Source organism: Coregonus lavaretus, assembly GCF_964263955.1.
Source record: "Coregonus lavaretus genome assembly, contig: HAP1_SCAFFOLD_200, whole genome shotgun sequence".
NCBI classification, from domain to species: domain Eukaryota; kingdom Metazoa; phylum Chordata; class Actinopteri; order Salmoniformes; family Salmonidae; genus Coregonus; species Coregonus lavaretus.
The window spans coordinates 521,456-542,287 of NW_028166063.1; the positions used below are offsets into that span (position 1 = coordinate 521,456).

General features: G+C 40.6%; 1 protein-coding gene across 2 annotated transcripts in view; it reads right to left on the bottom strand.

Annotated features, from left to right (window-relative positions):
- The window catches only part of LOC311115145 (uncharacterized protein), a 33,443-nt gene extending 20,310 nt beyond the window's left edge, over positions 1-13,133 (bottom strand). Inside the window, exon 1 of one of the 2 annotated variants that reach the window (XM_084190351.1) lies at positions 12,722-13,133. In XM_084190351.1, coding sequence (XP_084046477.1) covers positions 12,722-12,730 — 9 coding nt within the window. In that variant the 5' untranslated portion in view covers positions 12,731-13,133. The remainder of the gene's footprint in view (positions 1-12,721) is intronic. The other variant, XM_084190352.1, reaches the window with a different exon arrangement.
- Positions 13,134-20,832: the final 7,699 nt, after the last annotated feature.

Here is a 20,832-nt window from a genome sequence, read left to right on the forward strand (position 1 = left end):
TTCTGTAAAAGTATTTTTCAGTTTGACCACTAGCAGAATTTTAGCCAAAGACCGTTATACTAGCTGTCTAGTCTGTGTTTTATAAATGTGCAATAAGCCTAAAACACAATTATATAAGGAACTGGCAGCTCGTTCTCATTCTGAGAAATAAGGTAGGCCACTTGATTTCAACATCTGAACAAAGTGGACAGGCTAGCATGTTGTTAAAAATATTATCTTACATAATTCATATATGCACCGCCTTCTAACCATCATCACATTTGCAGAATCCGTTGTTTACAGAGCTACAGTGAGGGAAAAAAGTATTTGATCCCCTGCTGATTTTGTACGTTTGCCCACTGACAAAGAAATGATCAGTCTATAATTTTAATGGTAGGTTTATTTGAACAGTGAGAGACAGAATAACAATAACAAAAATCCAGAAAAACGCATGTCAAAAATGTTATAAATTGATTTGCATTTTAATTAGGGAAATAAGTATTTGGCCCCCTCTCAATCAGAAAGATTTCTGGCTCCCAGATGTCTTTTATACAGGTAATGAGCTGAGATTAGGAGCACAGTCTTAAAGGGAGTGCTCCTAATCTCAGCTTGTTACCTGTATAAAAGACACCTGTCCACAGAAGCAATCAATCAGATTCCAAACTCTCCACCATGGCCAAGACCAAAGAGCTCTCCAAGGATGTCAGGGACAAGAGTGTAGACCTACACAAGGCTGGAATGGGCTACAAGACCATCGCCAAGCAGCTTGGTGAGAAGGTGACAACAGTTGGTGCGATTATTCGCAAATGGAAGAAACACAAAATAACTGTCAATCTCCCTCGGCCTGGGGCTCCATGCAAGGCCTCACCTCGTGGAGTTGCAATGATCATGAGAACGGTGAGGAATCAGCCCAGAACTACACGGGAGGATCTTGTCAATGATCTCAAGGCAGCTGGGACCATAGTCACCAAGAAAACAATTGGTAACACACTACGCCGTGAAGGACTGAAATCCTGCAGCGCCCGCAAGGTCCCCCTGCTCAAGAAAGCACATATACAGACCCGTCTGAAGTTTGCCAATGAACATCTGAATGATTCAGAGGAGAACTGGGTCAAAGTGTTGTGGTCAGATGAGACCAAAATCGAGCTCTTTGGCATCAACTCAACTCGCCGTGTTTGGAGGAGGAGGAATGCTGCCTATGACCCCAAGAACACCATCCCCACCGTCAAACATGGAGGTGGAAACATTATGCTTTGGGTGTGTTTTTCTGCTAAGGGGATAGGACAACTTCACCGCATCAAAGGGACGATGGACGGGGCCATGTACCGTCAAATCTTGGGTGAGAACCTCCTTCCCTCAGCCAGGGCATTGAAAATGGGTCGTGGATGGGTATTCCAGCATGACAATGACCCAAAACACAGAGCCAAGGCCACAAAGGAGTGGCTCAAGAAGAAGCACATTAAGGTCCTGGAGTGGCCTAGCCAGTCTCCAGACCTTAATCCCATAGAAAATCTGTGGAGGGAGCTGAAGGTTTGAGTTGCCAAACGTCAGCCTCGAAACCTTAATGACTTGGAGAAGATCTGCAAAGAGGAGTGGGACAAACCTGGTGGCCAACTACAAGAAACGTCTGACCTCTGTGATTGCCAACAAGGGTTTTGCCACCAAGTACTAAGTCATGTTTTGCAGAGGGGTCAAATACTTATTTCCCTCATTAAAATGGAAATCCATTTATAACATTTATGAAATGCGTTTTTCTGGATTTTTTTGTTGTTATTCTGTCTCTCACTGTTCAAATAAACCTACCATTAAAATTATAGACTGATCCTTTCTTTGTCAGTGGGCAAACGTACAAAATCAGCAGGGGATCAAATACTTTTTTCCCTCACTGTAGCTGGATACTCACTAGCACATGGGCTTGTGCGTTCATTTTCTATAATGCCTGCTACAAGAAGTTAGTCATTTAGAAGTGCAGTATTTATTTTATTAGGCTACTTATCGTTAATACAGTCTTTGGTGTGCTTATCAATGCATGATCACCTTTTCTCCCACTCCTATCGATAAGAGAATGACTAAGTCATACAAAAGTGTTACTGTGGTGGTTTCAAATGCATTCTGTCATTACTAAATGCATTCTGTCATTACTAAATGTGTAATGTGATAGGTATTTTATAATTTATGCCATGCATTATACTGTAAATATTTTTGTGTTCTATGTGACAATGTGTTGCTATGGGTCTTGTATCTATCAACCCGTCATGAAGTTCCCTCTCAGGAAATACAAGTGATTTGAATTTAAGCTAAAGATTGGAAATTAAATGAACGACGGCGGGGTCTCATTTCAAACACTTTAGCCGTTTGTCAGTGACAACAACAAACTTTGAAGTTTGCGATACAACACAAACAGATCTGTGATAAAGCTACCGCAGGCGAATGTATTGCTACAGGTAACTGCCAGAATAAAGGAAACACCAACATGAAGTGTTTCAATAGAGATAAAGCTACTACAGGTAACTGCCAGAATAAAGGAAACACCAACATGAAGTGTCTTAATAGAGATAAAGCTACTACAGGCAAATGTATTGCTACAGGTAACTGCCAGAATAAAGGAAACACCAACATGAAGTGTCTTAGAGATAAAGCTACTACAGGCAAATGTAATGCTACATGTAACTGCCAGAATAAAGGAAACACCAACATGAAGTGTTTCAATAGAGATAAAGCTACTACAGGTAACTGCCAGAATAAAGGAAACACCAACATGAAGTGTCTTAATAGAGATAAAGCTACTACAGGCAAATGTATTGCTACAGGTAACTGCCAGAATAAAGGAAACACCAACATGAAGTGTTTTAATAGAGATAAAGCTACTACAGGCAAATGCCAGAATAAAGGAAACACCAACATGAAGTGTCTTAATAGAGATAAAGCTACTACAGGCAAATGTATTGCTACAGGTAACTGCCAGAATAAAGGAAACACCAACATGAAGTGTCTTAATAGAGATAAAGCTACTACAGGTAACTGCCAGAATAAAGGAAACACCAACATGAAGTGTCTTAATAGAGATAAAGCTACTACAGGCAAATGTAATGCTACAGGTAACTGCCAGAATAAAGGAAACACCAACATGAAGTGTCTTAATAGAGATAAAGCTACTACAGGTAACTGCCAGAATAAAGGAAACACCAACATGAAGTGTCTTAATAGAGATAAAGCTACTACAGGCAAATGTAATGCTACAGGTAACTGCCAGAATAAAGGAAACACCACCATAAGGTGTCTTAATAGAGATAAAGCTACTACAGGCAAATGTAATGCTACATGTAACTGCCAGAATAAAGGAAACACCAACATGAAGTGTTTCAATAGAGATAAAGCTACTACAGGCAAATGTAATGCTACAGGTAACTGCCAGAATAAAGGAAACACCACCATAAGGTGTCTTAATAGAGATAAAGCTACTACAGGCAAATGTAATGCTACATGTAACTGCCAGAATAAAGGAAACACCAACATGAAGTGTTTTAATAGAGATAAAGCTACTACAGGTAACTGCCAGAATAAAGGAAACACCAACACGAAGTGTTTCAATAGAGATAAAGCTACTACAGACAAATGTAATGCTACATGTAACTGCCAGAATAAAGGAAACACCAACATGAAGTGTCTTAATAGAGATAAAGCTACTACAGGCAAATGTAATGCTACATGTAACTGCCAGAATAAAGGAAACACCAACATGAAGTGTCTTAATAGAGATAAAGCTACTACAGGTAACTGCCAGAATAAAGGAAACACCAACACAAAGTGTTTCAATAGAGATAAAGCTACTACAGGTAACTGCCAGAATAAAGGAAACACCAACATGAAGTGTCTTAGAGATAAAGCTACTACAGGCAAATGTATTGCTACAGGTAACTGCCAGAATAAAGGAAACACCAACATGAAGTGTTTTAATAGAGATAAAGCTACTACAGGCAAATGCCAGAATAAAGGAAACACCAACATGAAGTGTCTTAATAGAGATAAAGCTACTACAGGCAAATGTAATGCTACATGTAACTGCCAGAATAAAGGAAACACCAACATGAAGTGTTTTAATAGAGATAAAGCTACTACAGGTAACTGCCAGAATAAAGGAAACACCAACATGAAGTGTCTTAATAGAGATAAAGCTACTACAGGCAAATGTATTGCTACAGGTAACTGCCAGAATAAAGGAAACACCAACATGAAGTGTTTTAATAGAGATAAAGCTACTACAGGTAACTGCCAGAATAAAGGAAACACCAACATGAAGTGTCTTAATAGAGATAAAGCTACTACAGGCAAATGTATTGCTACAGGTAACTGCCAGAATAAAGGAAACACCAACATGAAGTGTCTTAATAGAGATAAAGCTACTACAGGCAAATGTAATGCTACATGTAACTGCCAGAATAAAGGAAACACCAACATGAAGTGTTTCAATAGAGATAAAGCTACTACAGGCAAATGTAATGCTACATGTAACGGCCAGAATAAAGGCAACACCAACATGAAGTGTTTTAATTGAGATAAAGCTACTACAGGCAAATGTAATGCTACAGGTAACTGCCAGAATAAAGGAAACACCAACATGAAGTGTTTCAATAGAGATAAAGCTACTACAGGTAACTGCCAGAATAAAGGAAACACCAACATGAAGTGTTTCAATAGAGATAAAGCTACTACAGGCAAATGTAATGCTACATGTAACTGCCAGAATAAAGGAAACACCACCATAAGGTGTCTTAATAGAGATAAAGCTACTACAGGCAAATGTAATGCTACATGTAACTGCCAGAATAAAGGAAACACCAACATGAAGTGTTTTAATAGAGATAAAGCTACTACAGGTAACTGCCAGAATAAAGGAAACACCAACACGAAGTGTTTCAATAGAGATAAAGCTACTACAGGCAAATGTAATGCTACATGTAACTGCCAGAATAAAGGAAACACCAACATGAAGTGTCTTAAGAGATAAAGCTACTACAGGCAAATGTAATGCTACATGTAACTGCCAGAATAAAGGAAACACCTACATGAAGTGTCTTAATAGAGATAAAGCTACTACAGGTAACTGCCAGAATAATGGAAACACCAACACAAAGTGTTTCAATAGAGATAAAGCTACTACAGGCAAATGTAATGCTACAGGTAACTGCCAGAATAAAGGAAACACCACCATAAGGTGTCTTAATAGGGTGCTGGGCCACCACAAGCCTTCAGAACAGCTTCAATGCGCCTTGGCATAGATTCTATAAGTGTCTGAAACTATTACAGGGATGTGACACCATTCTTCCACGAGAAATTTCATCATTTGTTGTTTTGTAGACGGTGGTGGAAAACAGCTGTCAAGTAATTAAAAAAATGAATAAAGTTAACTCGCAGGATTTGCTGTGATTAATTGCAAATTATGAATTTGTTCAAACTGAGCCATAATTTTTTTTTTTTAAACAAAAAAACATTACAAGATGTCTAAAAACGCTGACTCGGGAAGAGAATCTCCCATAAGTATTCAATTGAGTTGAGATCTGGTGACTGAGACGGCCATGGCATATGGTTTACATCGTTTTCATGCTCATCAAACCATTTTATTAGGATCTCCTTTAGTCCTCATTTGGACTAATCTTAACATTTAACACACTGTTACAAACAGACATAATACACTGCCATATTGACCAGATAAATACTATCTGAACTATTAGGCTGGTTCCTTCATCTACCATAGTCCTGCACAACCTTCACATTTATTATATTTAAGTGGTTCTAAAGTATTGTATGAATGTATATATTTAAAAGGTTTCTGGTTTGCTCAGATAAATTATTCAATTTCTGAATCTAAATGTTATTTTGCCCATTTCTCTTTCCTGCCGGGATAAGATAGATGCTGGACAATCTATTCCTAGTATTGATTGAATGTCTGTCTCTTACCAACTGAATACTGTTGTGAATGGAGTTTGGCCGTTTTAAATGGTGTACATTGTGAAAGGAAATAAACATGTTGTTTTTTTCTTCAATTATCTTGTTGATTGATGACCACCTGAGAGCATTGTGAATAACAACATCTCCACCTTAAAATAATCCTTGCTGCTTTGTTTGGTGCAATCTGCAGCCTCCTCATCTCACTTTTTAATTCAGTGACCACTCGCGCACTGTGGATGGGGGGCATTGTCATCCTGGAAGAGACCACTCTGCATTTTAAAAACACAGACCAAAAATGTGCGTTTTTAAACCATTTCACCTGCGTTTTCTATTGAAAGGCAGCAGTGGGTTTTGCTTCAATAGAGTGATCAGGGGACGTTCAACTACAGTTTTTCATCACACAAAATAAATGAATGCAAAACAACCGGCAGAAAGCAGCTTCATTTAAATCAGACGACAACAGAAGTGCAACGCTATTTGGCTATCAGCCACATTTAGTAAATTCACTTACAATGACAGAGCAAGTTATTTTCTGCAAAGACGATGCATGGCCATAGAAAGAATGTAGTCAGCTACTTTTCCTAATGTTTTGCTTGAAGTTAATCTTGCATTGTAACTTCCTACCGGAGAGAAACGTCACAGGCGAGAAGTACACGGTCAGAGTTAAGTCTGCTGATCGAATGCACAATGCCCCATTTGTGAATGCGGGAATTTGATTGGTCTAAAGATGAGAGCAAAGATTTCTCCTCATATTGGAGAAGTGCAACTGAAGCAAATAATTAGTATGAAGCCGATCAGAAAATACAAATATACGCTTTTTAGATCTGCATTTACAAAAACGCAGCAAAATATTTTCTATAAGGTATCTGTTCTCTTTTCAGCGTGAAAAACACAGAATTATGCGTTAACGCAACCTCTGAGTGCTAAGGCAAAAACAAAAGATGTGCACCCCGCACCAGGATTAAGAACCACTGGTTTAGTTTCTTGATATTTCAGCATTATTACAGTTTCTTAACAGATGTAATTAAAAAAAACTGAATTAATTTGCCGTTACAATATCATGTTAAATAAATACAACACATTAGAAGTGAATGAAGGGTTGAATGAAGCGCTCCAGAATGGGATAATTTTGTTATATTCCAATCTGCAGTCATTCCCTACATGACCTTCATCAAGATTAGCTACCTACCATGTAGAGGTCTCTAGTGCCCAAAAGCCTGTTTTAGCATGGGCATCACCATTGAGACTTTTACAATTTGAAAGTAGTCAACTACAGTGGGGAGAACAAGTATTTGATACACTGCCGACTTTGCAGGTTTTCCTACTTACAAAGCATGTAGAGGTCTGTAATGTTTATCATAGGTACACTTCAACTGTGAGAGACGGAATCTAAAACAAAAATCCAGAAAATCACATTGTATGATTTTTAAGTAATTAATTTGCATTTTATTGCATGACATAAGTATTTGATCACCTACCAACCAGTAAGAATTCCGTCTCTCACAGACCTGTTAGTTTTTCTTTAAGAAGCCCTCCTGTTCTCCACTCATTACCTGTATTAACTGCACCTGTTTGAACTCGTTACCTGTATAAAAGACACCTGTCCACACACTCAATCAAACAGACTCCAACCTCTCCACAATGGCCAAGACCAGAGAGCTGTGTAAGGACATCAGGGATAAAAGTGTAGACCTGCACAAGGCTGGGATGGGCTACAGGACAATAGGCAAGCAGCTTGGTGAGAAGGCAACAACTGTTGGCGCAATTATTAGAAAATGGAAGAAGTTCAAGATGAAGGTCAATCACCCTCGGTCTGGGGCTCCATGCAAGATCTCACCTCGTGGGGCATCAATGATCATGAGGAAGGTGAGGGATCAGCCCAGAACTACACGGCAGGACCTGGTCAATGAGCTAAAGAGAGCTGGGACCACAGTCTCAAAGAAAACCATTAGTAACACACTACGCCGTCATGGATTAAAATCCTGCAGCGCACGCAAGGTCCCCCTGCTCAAGCCAGCGCATGTCCAGGCCCGTCTGAAGTTTGCCAATGACCATCTGGATGATCCAGAGGAGGAATGGAAGAAGGTAATGTGGTCTGATGAGACAAAAATAGAGCTTTTTGGTCTAAACTCCACTCGCCGTGTTTGGAGGAAGAAGAAGGATGAGTACAACCCCAAGAATACCATCCTAACCGTGAAGCATGGAGGTGGAAACATCATTCTTTGGGGATGCTTTTCTGCAAAGGGGACAGGACGACTGCACCGTATTGAGGGGAGGATGGATGTGGCCATGTATCGCGAGATCTTGGCCAACAACCTCCTTCCCTCAGTAAGAGCATTGAAGATGGGTCGTGGCTGGGTCTTCCAGCATGACAACGACACGAAACACACAGCCAGGGCAACTAAGGAGTGGCTCCGTAAGAAGCATCTCAAGGTCCTGGAGTGGCCTAGCAAGTCTCCAGACCTGAACCCAATAGAACATATTTGGAGGGAGCTGAAAGTCCGTATTGCCCAGAGACAGCCCCGAAACCTGAAGGATCTGGAGAAGGTCTGTATGGAGGAGTGGGCCAAAATCCCTGCTGCAGTGTGTGCAAACCTGGTCAAGACCTACAGGAAACGTATGATCTCTGTAATTGCAAACAAAGGTTTCTGTACCAAATATTAAGTTCTGCTTTTCTGATGTATCAAATACTTATGTCATGCAATAAAATGCAAATTAATTACTTAAAAATCATACAATGTGATTTTCTGGATTTTTGTTTTAGATTCCGTCTCTCACAGTTGAAGTGTACCTATGATAAAAATGGCAGACCTCTACACGCTTTGTAAGTAGGAAAACCTGCAAAATCGGCAGTGTATCAAATACTTCCTATAATTCCGCCCAGGTCATCAGGAAGAATCAGCCAATTAATTATACTCATGAGCAAACGTTCCATAACTGCAGGCTAACCTTGGCTTTATTCCTGTTCAAACAACACACTCCAGGTGGCAGTAAGCCCCCTTTCAGTTTGTTTACCAACTCATAGAAGTAGTAGAAATAAACAGACAAATTCAAAATGGAGATGGCCTCAATGGTGTTGCCTGTGCGCTCACAGATGCTTTAATGAGACAGATACAACTTTGCGATCTGTAGACATCTCTATACTCCCACCAACACAATCAGAGACTGGTTAGATCTGGTTCAGGGCATCAGAGCTGAATTCCACAAAGCCTGGTCTCTGCTCAACTCCGTTGGTGGAGTTCATCAGAAACTTCCTTCACCATGGAGTTGAGTTTAGTAACCTAGCTAGGTCAGGGAGAGATCTGTAGACCAGCCAACAGCAATAACAAGGCATTCCACTAGCGCTGAGCAATTCACCGTAATGTCTGTTATTTTTCATTTTTTAAACAACTAATTGACCAACATTTAGTTTCATATTTTTTCTGTGAGCACAATGCACACATTCCGTCAGTAGAGGATGCCTGGTTGTTCTTTAAAAGTAATTTCCTCTCAATCTTAAATAAACATGCCCCATTAAAAAAATACAGAACTAAGAACAGATATAGCCCCTGGTTCTCCTCAGACTTGACTGCCCTTGACCAGCACAAAAACATCCTGTGGCGTACTGCATTAGCATCGAATAGCCCCCGCGATATGCAACTTTTCAGGGAAGTTAGGAACCAATATACACAAGCAGTTAGGAAAGCAAAGGCTAGCTTTTTCAAACAGAAATTTGCATCCTCTAGCACTAACTCCAAAAAGTTTTGGGACACTAAAGTCCATGGAGAATAAGAGCACCTCCTCCCAGCTGCCCACTGCACTGAGGCTAGGAAACACTATCACCACCGATAAATCTACAATAATCGAGAATTTCAACAAGCATTTTGCTACAGCTGGCCATGCTTTCCACCTGGCTACCACTACCCCGGCCACCAGCTCTGCACCCTCCGCTGCAACTTGCCCATGCCCCCCCCCGCTTCTCCTTCACACAAATTCAGACAGCTGATGTTCTGAAAGAGCTGCAAAATCTGGACCCCTACAAATCATCTGGGCTAAACAATCTGGACCCTTTCTTTCTAAAACTAGTCGCCTAAATTGTCGCAACCCCTATTACTAGCCTGTTCAACCTCTTTCGTAACGTCTGAGATCCCCAGAGATTGGAAAGCTGCCGCGGTCATCCCCCTCTTCAAAGGGGGTGACACTCTAGATCCAAACTGTTACAGACCTATATCCATCCTGCCCTGCCTTTCAAATGTTTTTGAAAGCCAAGTTAACAAACAGATCACCGACCATTTCGAACCCCACCGTACCTTCTCCGCTATGCAATCCGGTTTCCGAGCTGGTCATGGGTGCACCTCAGCCACGCTCAAGGTCCTAAACGATATTATAACCGTGATCGATAATAGACAGTACTGTGCAGCCGTCTTCATCAACCTGGCCAAGGCTTTCGACTGTCAACCACAGCATTCTTATTGGCAGACTAAATAGCCTTGGTTTCTCAAATGACTGCCTCGCCTGGTTCACCAACTACTTCTCAGATAGAGTTCAATGTGTCAAATCGGAGGGCCTGTTGTCTGGACCTATGGCAGTCTCTATGGGGGTGCCACAGGGTTCAATTCTTGGGCTGACTCTTTTCTCTGTGTATATCAATGATGTCGCTCTTGCTGCTGGTGACTCTCAGATCCACCTCTACGCAGACGACACCATTTTGTATACATCTGGCCCTTCATTGGACACTGTATTAACAAACCTCCAAACAAGCTTCAATGCCATACAACACTCCTTCAGTAGCCTCCAACTGCTCTTAAACACTAGTAAAACTAAATGCATGCTCTTCAATCGAACACTGCTGGCACCCACTAGGTGTCTGGTTAGACTGTAAACTCTCCTTCCAGACTCACATTAAGCATCTCCAATCCAAAGTTAAATCTAGAATTGGCTTCCTATTTCGCAACAAAGCCTCCTTCACTCATGCTGCCAAACATGCCCTCGTAAAACTGACTATCCTACCGATCCTTGACTTCGGCGATGTCATTTATAAAATAGCCTCCAACACTCTACTCAGCAAATTGGATGTAGTCTATCACAGTGCCATCCCTTTTGTCACCGTTTATACTACCCACCACTGTGACCTGTACGCTCGTTGGCTGGTCCTCGCCATCTATAAATCACTGCTAGGCAAATCCCTGCCTTATCTTAGCTCATTGGTCACCATAGCAACACCTACTCGTAGTATGCGCTCCAGCAGGTATATCTCACTGGTCATCCCCAAAGCCAACACCTCCTTTTGCCGCCATTCCTTCCAGTTCTCTGCTGCCAATGACTGGAAGGAACTGCAAAAATCTCTGAAGCTGGAGACTCTTATCTCCCTCACTAACTTTAAGCATCAGTTGTCAGAGCACCTTACTGATCACTGCACCTGTACACTGCCCATCTAAAATTAGCCCACCCAACTACCTCATTCCCATATTGTTATTTATTTTGCTCATTTGCACCCCAGTATCTCTATTTGCACATCATCTCTTACACATATATCATTCCAGTGTTAATACTAATTGTAATTATTTTGCACTATGGCCTATTTATTGCCTTACCTCCGTAACTTGCTACATTTGCACACACTGTATATATATTTTCTGTTGTATTTTTGACTTTATGTTTTGTTTTACCCCATATGTAACTCTGTGTTGTTGTTTTTATCGCACTGCTTTGCTTTATCTTGGCCAGGTCGCAGTTGTAAATGAGAACTTGTTCTCAACTGGCTTACCTGGTTAAATAAAGGTGAGAAAAAAATAAAAAAGATAAAAAAAACATTGCAGTTTCTCTAGAGATAAATCCAGCCTGAACTATGAGATGTAATAGGGAGTTGTAGTTTCCAACAGGCCAATATTCTACATAGTTTAGCGCATAAAATAATATAATAATAATATGCCATTTAGCAGACGTTTTTATCAAAAGCGACTTACAGTCATGTGTGCATACATTTTTACATATGGTGGTCCCGGCGATCGAACCCACTACCCTGGCGTTACAAGCGCCATGCTCTACCAATTGAGCTACAGAGGACCACGTGGTAATTAACTACAATGACCATAATCTATTGCGCATCTACTTGTCTGGTCTGTGTTTATTTTATGCCTGCTGCAGTTGATCATGAGGGGACATAGAGTGATTGATAGTTGCTAAATGACTAAAATGTAAATGTATTCAGCAGTCATAAAAGTATGCCTTATTTACTTTGAAGAACTACAAAATAGTGATTTTGTCAGACAGCATAGGCAGCAGCTCTATAGAGATGAGATGACTTGGAATGAAATAAAGTCATAAAATAAAACAAATGTAATATACACAACTGAAATATTTTATTACAGTAATGTGAATAAATTATGGTTAATAGGTGATAAGCAGTAATGGGAAGTCACTACCATCATGGGACATTCAACCCAAATAATCGAAACCGTGAATATTTTTTAAATAATCGAACCGACCTCGAAAAGCACTAATCGCTCAATAGTAGCGGGGACTTATTGTGTGTAAGCCATGTACATGTCCGGAGAAGGGTGGAGAATGCTAAAAGCTAGCTACTAGCCACTCTTCTCCCGACGTGTACTTTCCTTAAACACGATTAATTACCGCTACTGATAGCTAACGCTAGCTAGCTATCTCCATCCAGCCGCTACTATTGTGGTAACACCAATCCGATGCTTGTTTTAAATCTGGGAGTGCACACTACGGGAAAGGGCTGGATAACCGGGACCCAACTAGTTAGCTAGAGAACGTTGCGTTTGCTAGCAACCAAAGTCTTGGTTCTCACCTCATCCATCTTGAATCCTTCAGGAATTGTTGAAGCAGTTAGCTAAATGCTGTAGCGGAAAATGAATTTCTGAAATCGTCCACGTTCTTCCCCTGAAATGAAATGTTCACCACGAGGTCACGTTAGCTAGTTAGCTATCGAATTAGTAGCCTCGCTACTAGTAGCACTTGCCATTACAATTTGACAAAGGTTAGCTAACTAGGCTAACGGCAGCCATGAAGCTAGCTAACTGCTTTGCTAAACCCGATTACAAAACTATAAAAATAGTAGTTGGAAATATTGCCCGCTCCGTGTTTACAGTTCGAGTTTGTTTACATCACGGTATATTTTTCAACCGTATAATTGTGATATTTGACGATTTTTTCTCAAACATTTCGTGGCCAGCTAATCCAGACAACGGTCTAGCAACGTCAGTGTTTCCGGCCTAACTTCCAGTCCGGATTAGCTTCTACTGTGGACCCCGCTATACCGCCACCACCAGTTCAGGAGCACATTGCAGTGGTGTTTTACTAAATGTATATTTTCATTTCTTAATCCAAATAATGTTATTACAATAATACTGATTTGATTGTTATGCTGATATTTCATATTTCATATACAGAGCTCCTGAGGCATCACCTAAGTGGGTGCTACACAGAGTGGAAGAGAAGAAAAAAAAATGTATGTAAGTTGCTCTGGATAAGAGCATCTGCTAAATTACTAAAATGTAAAATGTAATAAGTCCAGTGACTACATGACTCAGGCTGCTTCCCTGACTTGCCCTCTACAAGATTATAAGCAGACTCCATCACCATCATCTACCATCCTCTGACCACTCCCTCCGTTCAAGCCATGAACTGACCATCTCCTCTTCGGAGGATGCAGCGTTCAAAGACTTGGCCACTTTTGGTCGACCATTCATGATATGTTGCTTGTTCTTTTTCTTTTCTGTTTTTGCGTTTGAAGCGTTTTGAGATTCTATGAAAAGCGCTATAGAAGTTTAATAAATTATTATTATTATTATTAGCATATTGTAAATCCCAGTCATATACTCCTACGAGGGGTAGCCAACCCTTCTCCTGCAATGCTAGTGGAGAAAAGCAATGAGTAGCAAAACTTTTACAAGTTGTAGATCACAAATTCTTAATCTTAATACATTTTACATTTTAGTCATTTAGTAGACGCTCTTATCCAGAGCGATTTACAGTTAGTGAGTGCAGACATTTTCATGATGAATGATCTACATTTTTCGGTTCCGCTTCCTGGACCATGAAACACATTTTCTGAAGCCTGTTTTGGTGGGTGGAAATTGTAATTCACTTCCTGAATTGAACACGCTGTGAAAGTGACGGCAAAGATTATGGAAATACTGACAAGATACAACAACGCCGATTTAAAGTGTTTTTTCTCAAAGTTTCCGGGATGTCACGTGTCCTTCTTATATCAGTACACTAGTAACAACTTAAACATTACGAAACATCTATTAGATCAAATAAACCTCATGTAGCAAATAAGCCATTCATTTTTTTGTTGAACAAATCCGACACTCTCATTGGCCTCCATACAAAAACTCCTTGCTTGGTAGGCGAAACAACGGCACCTGGTGGAGGGAGAAAGATTTTCCGCCGGATTGGGCCGCTCTCTTCTTCCTTTTCCTCTGGTGATGGCCACTTCCACGTTACTTCCGGGTCGTGTCCCATAATCTCTTGAATAGGCTTCAAGATTATTTAATCAAATTCATGATTTTTTTTTTTTCTTCAAACTGCATTGTTGGTTAAGGGCTTGTAAGTAAGCATTTCACTGTAAGGTCTACACCTGTTGTATTCGGCGCATGTGGCAAATACAATTTGATTTGATTCATATAAAATATACAAATTTGCTCATAACCGTTGACTTTTATCAAAATATTTGACGCTCAGAAAGTAAGACCCATGTCCTAAAGTTAGAAAAGTCTCATTTGAACTACAACTCCTGCAGCCTTGTTAGCATTCTGGAGCGTGCCTGCTTGAGCTGAGGACTCACAGGATATTAAGAAGATTATGCTGGGTTTTTTGACTGAACTTTGCCAGCCAGTAGTTTTTTTGTAGACCTGCAAACCATAGACTGTATAAAATAACGACGAAGCCATCGATGACGTCACCCCATTGTTTCCTATGTGAAGCCTTAGTGGCGATTTTGAAGATCAGGAAGTGTCGTTTCAGCATGTCGCCATTTTGCTACATGGAGGAGTTTTTGGAAACATCACATGCAGTTTGAGCTACTCCAGGAAGTGACATTGCAGGGTAGCTCAGTGCTGCTCCCTTTCATTGAATATCTCAAGGTGAAGGGCGACTGGGTTACTGCAGGCTGCAAATTACCCTTATAACTTCTAATGTGTGTTATTTTAAAATAATCGGTTCAAGGCAGTGGTGTAAAGTACTAAAGTAAAAATACTTTCAAGTACTACTTAAGTAGTTTTTTTTGGTATCTGTACTTTACTATTTATATTTTGGACAACTTTTACTTTTACTTCACTACATTCCTGAAGAAAATAATGTACTTTTTACTCCATACATTTCCCTGACACCCAAAAGTACTTGTTACATTTTGAATGCATAGCAGGACAGGAAAATGGTCCTGTCGTATCGCGTCAATGCTGGTAATTATTGCTGTCAAACAAAGAGTCCGCTTAGGCTGTACTTTGATTATAAGTTTTATTTATATCACAAGATGTCAGCATAAGTTTACAGACCCTGCCGGGCTGGAGAACAGTGTCCAAAGATAATGTCTGTTCAAACCTCTTCTTCGCTTTTACCCAGTATATATAATCTTCCCAAGATAGGGGTGGCTCCCTCTACTGTCCAATCCCCTGTCTACAACACACACTTCCTGTCGGTTGTATGTGGCGTCACACTAAAACATTCCCTCTGACACTAAATAAACATCCCTTCAGTTCCAATTAAAAAACATTAACAAAGACATAATCTTAATACACTACATTCCCCCCTTCGAGACGAACTAAAAGTCTCGAAAACAAACAGAATAGGATTATGACAAGTAACAATTTATCTTATTGAGTATCTTTAACATTAAACCAAAAACATTTTTCTCTAGAGTTTAAATACCTTTCTATGAAATATGAATAAATGTTTATGAAGTGTGAATACATTACTATGAAATATGAACAAATCTTTATGGAGTGTGAGAGCGAAAAACTGTCTGGCAGCCTTCGTTCCAAATATCCATCCATCAATCAAGACAGTAAAATTCTCTCACGGTCCCTCTGCCCCAGGCAACCACCTAGGTACTCCAGATAAACTCATAAATCCTTATCAATGCATTTGAAACTATGATGCAATTAAATACACATGAAAGCCCCAGCAAACAAAATACTATCCAAAATGTCCACTCTCAGGCTGGTCGACCCATCGGACCCTACAGTGGATCTCTATCCCTGCCTAGACTCCATGTCCCTAAGCATTCCCGAAATAAACAAAAACATCTAATATCCCCACATGTATCCAATAACATCAAATATCATTCTACAAAAATTAATGCCTAAGAATATGACACACATTATGTATTACACATGCAAATATGTCTATATTTCATTGCAGACACTGGAATGTAGTCCACTACACTTCATCTCCCCCATCAATCAATCAATCAATTTTATTTTATATAGCCCTTCTTACATCAGCTAATATCTCGAAGTGCTGTACAGAAACCCAGCCTAAAACCCCAAACAGCTAGTAATGCAGGTGTAGAAGCACGGTGGCTAGGAAAAACTCCCTAGAAAGGCGAAAACCTAGGAAGAAACCTAGAGAGGAACCAGGCTATGAGGGGTGGCCAGTCCTCTTCTGGCTGTGCCGGGTGAAGATTATAACAGAACCATGCCAAGATGTTCAAAAATGTTCATAAGTGACAAGCATGGTCAATAATAATCAGGAATAAATCTCAGTTGGCTTTTCATAGCCGATCATTAAGAGTTGAAAACAGCAGGTCTGGGACAGGTAGGGGTTCCATAACCGCAGGCAGAACAGTTGAAACTGGAATAGCAGCAAGGCCAGGCGGACTGGGGACAGCAAGGAGTCACCACGGCCGGTAGTCCCGACGTATGGTCCTAGGGCTCAGGTCTCTCAGTTGGCTTTTCATAGCCGATCATTAAGAGTTGAAAACAGCAGGTCTGGGACAGGTAGGGGTTTCGTAACCGCAGGCAGAACAGTTGAAACTGGAATAGCAGCAAGGCCAGGCGGACTGGGGACAGCAAGGTGTCATCATGCCCGGTAGTCCTGACGTATGGTCCTAGGGCTCAGGTTCTCAGAGAGAAAGAGAGAACGAGAGAATTAGAGAGAGCATACTTAAATTCACACAGGACACTGGATAAGACAGGAGAAGTACTCCAGGTATAACCAACTAACCCCAGCCCCCCGACACATAAACTACTGCAGCATAAATACTGGAGGCTGAGACAGGAGCGGTCCGGAGACACTGTGGCCCCATCCGAAGAAACCCCCGGACAGGGCCAAACAGGAAGGATATAACCCCACCCACTCTGCCAAAGCACAGCCCCCGCACCACTAGAGGGATATCCTCAACCACCAACTTACAATCCTGAGACAAGGCCGAGTATAGCCCACAGAGGTCTCCACCACAGCACAAACCAAGGGGGGGCGCCAACCCAGACAGGAAGATCACGTCAGTAACTCAACCCACTCAAGTGACGCACCCCTCCCAGGGACGGCATGAAAGAGCACCAGCAAGCCAGTGACTCAGCCCCTGCAACAGGGTTAGAGGCAGAGAACCCCAGTGGAGAGGGGAACCGGCCCGGCAGAGACAGCAAGGGCTGTTCGTTGCTCCAGAGCCTTTCCGTTCACCTTCACACTCCTGGGCCAGACTACACTCAATATTATGACCTACTGAAGAGATAAGTCTTCAGTAAAGACTTAAAGGTTGAGACCGAGTCTGCGTCTCTCACATGGGTAGGCAGACTGTTCCATAAAAATGGAGATCTATAGGAGAAAGCCCTGCCTCCCGCTGTTTGCTTAGAAATTCTAGGGACAATTAGGAGGCCTGCGTCTTGTGACCGTAGCGTACGTATTGGTATGTACGGCAGGACCAACTCGGAAAGATAGGTAGGAGCAAGCCCATGTAACGCTTTATAGGTTAACAGTAAAACCTTGAAATCAGCCCTTGCCTTAACAGGAAGCCAGTGTAGGGAAGCTAGCACTGGAGTAATATGATCAAATTTCTTGGTTCTAGTCAGGATTCTAGCAGCCGTATTTAGCACTAACTGAAGTTTATTTAGTGCTTTATCCCCATAGTCTCGACTTCCAATGCATCGTTGATGATGGAATCGGAACATTTCCACACCTTCCTTGTTCCATCTCCTCCAGTCATTGTCCTTTCATATTGTCCTTGTTTGAGTATTTCAATCTCTACATTTTCCCCCAAATGCTTCTGGAAGAAAAGAAAAGACCAAACAGTATCTTTTGCAAAACAACACTTTCAAATTAAAACATCAATATCAACTAAGAATATAAAAAATGATATATAAATGATGTATGAATCACATTATCTTATTTCCCCCCTTTGATTCATAACATCATACTAAAATCACACTAATATTGAAAAAAATAAATAAATTGAAAAATGATCAAATAATCAAAAAGGATATTTATCCATCAATACTCCATCCAGTCCCACTTGTTCATCCAGATCAGGAACAGTCAACAACGGCATCTGAGTGTTGTCTCCAGGCATCACAACTCCAACCTATCTCAATATCATAGCTTTCTCAAAGGTCAGTAATAAATTACAAACATCACACACAGTGCTATCAAACCTGCTATTAAATCGTAAACCATCACTGCTCCCACTGGGCCTAACTGATCTTGCAACCAAGACTTCGCTGACCATCCAGCTCCTTCAGATCTACCAAATGCATCCCTTATATTCTTCAATGCATCTATAACTATCTGGAATCAAAGTATAGGTACTATTATCAATATGATCTGCCAAAAATGTTACACCATACCATGGAAAAAGTCCCCCCTTCTCTCTTAGACTTATCCTCCAATGATAGGCTTCAAGACTATGAAATGTCGCCATGTCCCTTTTCACCCTACTTCCAAACCTAGATTCAGATTTATCTGTGTCCGGTGCTACCCCTCTTCTAATGGTAAAAGCCTCATATGGAAGCTTCAACGTTGACATGTAACAACATCCTGTCCATCCATAGGGTAAGAATATATATGCTTTATCACCACAAACCCACCAAATATCTCTAAAATTCCCAATAGTCACATTGCCAGGCAAAATCTGATCTTCCACCATCAAAGTCTTGCTGTTCTTACTAGCGGGAACATAAAAAGTAACATTATATTTCTCATCTCTAACCTTATGTTCATGCTTACCCAAAGTCACCATATAATCCTCACAATCTGATATTCCCATGAACACACCCTTTCCATCATATGTTTTATTAGAACAAAAACAACTTTTAATTCTCACTGGTTTCACCTCCAATGCTTCAGGGTTCGCTGTTACCTGATTTTCCTTCCCATCTAACAAATGTACATAGGGTAATTCATTTAACCAAGAACACCTAAACCTAGGCTTAAACAAATGTTTTGACAACGACATTATTTTATCTGTTAATGATTGTTGCTGATACAACAGTCATGACAAAGCATAAGATTGACACGTACTTGATAGAGGTTGAACGACCGTCTCTAAAATGTAACCCCACGTGTCTGGTGCTGGAATTCTCAACAGACATGGACCCTCAAGATTCCTCACTGATCTTACAGAATGAGCTAGCTGCTGGAACCAAAGATTCCTACCTGCCCATCCATCTTTAATTTTCACAACAGAAGAATCAAACCCATATGCCTTCCATTTAGTTTCTCTCTTCCCTAACGAGCGGTACTGATCAAATACCTCTCCTTGTCTGTCATTAAAATCAAAGAACTCATCCTGTACCTCCATGATAGTATCCTTCACTATTTCAGATGAATCTATATTCTTCTCTACCACCATCTGCTCTCCTATTTTAACCCTATCCTTACTACCATTGACAGCACTCTCCATCCGTATCATTTCAGAAAAGTTGTTGTTTGTGTCTGTGTCATACTTCCTACATTTGTTATTGCCGTCGTACCATTAATCCCTTTCAAAGTTACCATTAAAGTAGTTGATTTAGTTGATGTATTAACACCCTTAACTACTTCTAGTGGGAAAGCTACCGATATCCTCTGTGTATTATTTACTGTTGGAGTGGCTACTGTAATATATTTCTCCTGAACTCCTTTGGTGACTGTGGAAGCTTCAACAGACTTCAACTCTTCCATTATAAGCGTAACTTTACGAATTACATAGTCTTTTAACCAATAATTCTTAACCGGAACAAATTTTTATGCTTGCACTAGATAAGTACACATATATTCTCCCTGATCTTTCTCTGTAACATTACGCAAAATAAGTGAACAATCACTCATAACCCTCTTCCCCTTCATATTGTTGTACAAAATATACTTCCTTTGACTAGGTGCAACAGCTTCTACTTCTGGTCCTGATAACAATACTTCTTCTCCATAATTATCTCTCCATGTGGGAGGAACGTCACCTCCCCCACTCCATCTCTCACAGCTACAAGGAAGATGAGCTGTATCACCCATCCTAACCCTAATAACAGTCTTTTCTTCTAAAATTGGTGCTGGAGCTATTGGTTCCTTTGTAATCAAATGCGATATATTTATGGCTTTAATAACTATCAATGTTGAAAGAGTTAAATTGCTTCTCACTGTTGTTATAATAGACTGAAGTGTTGATGTCATTGTCCTTACTTCATCCATTCTCCCTAAGACTCTTAACTCTTCTCTTGTATTTCCATCTATCACCACTAGTGCCACTACATTAACTATCAGTCCCAATTCTAAACCCTCACTTTCAAACTTTTGATTATCACCCCTAATCTTCTCTTATCATTCAGCAACGCATACTTTCTCAATGCATCTGCTCCTAACAGATCTAAACTCCTACCATATCTATCTTCCCACTAAACTCTAAAATGTCCTTCACCACTGTTCTCTCTCTCTTACTACTAACTTTGAAACTTAGCTTACTGTCCTAGAGTTCCTTCAACCCTAGTT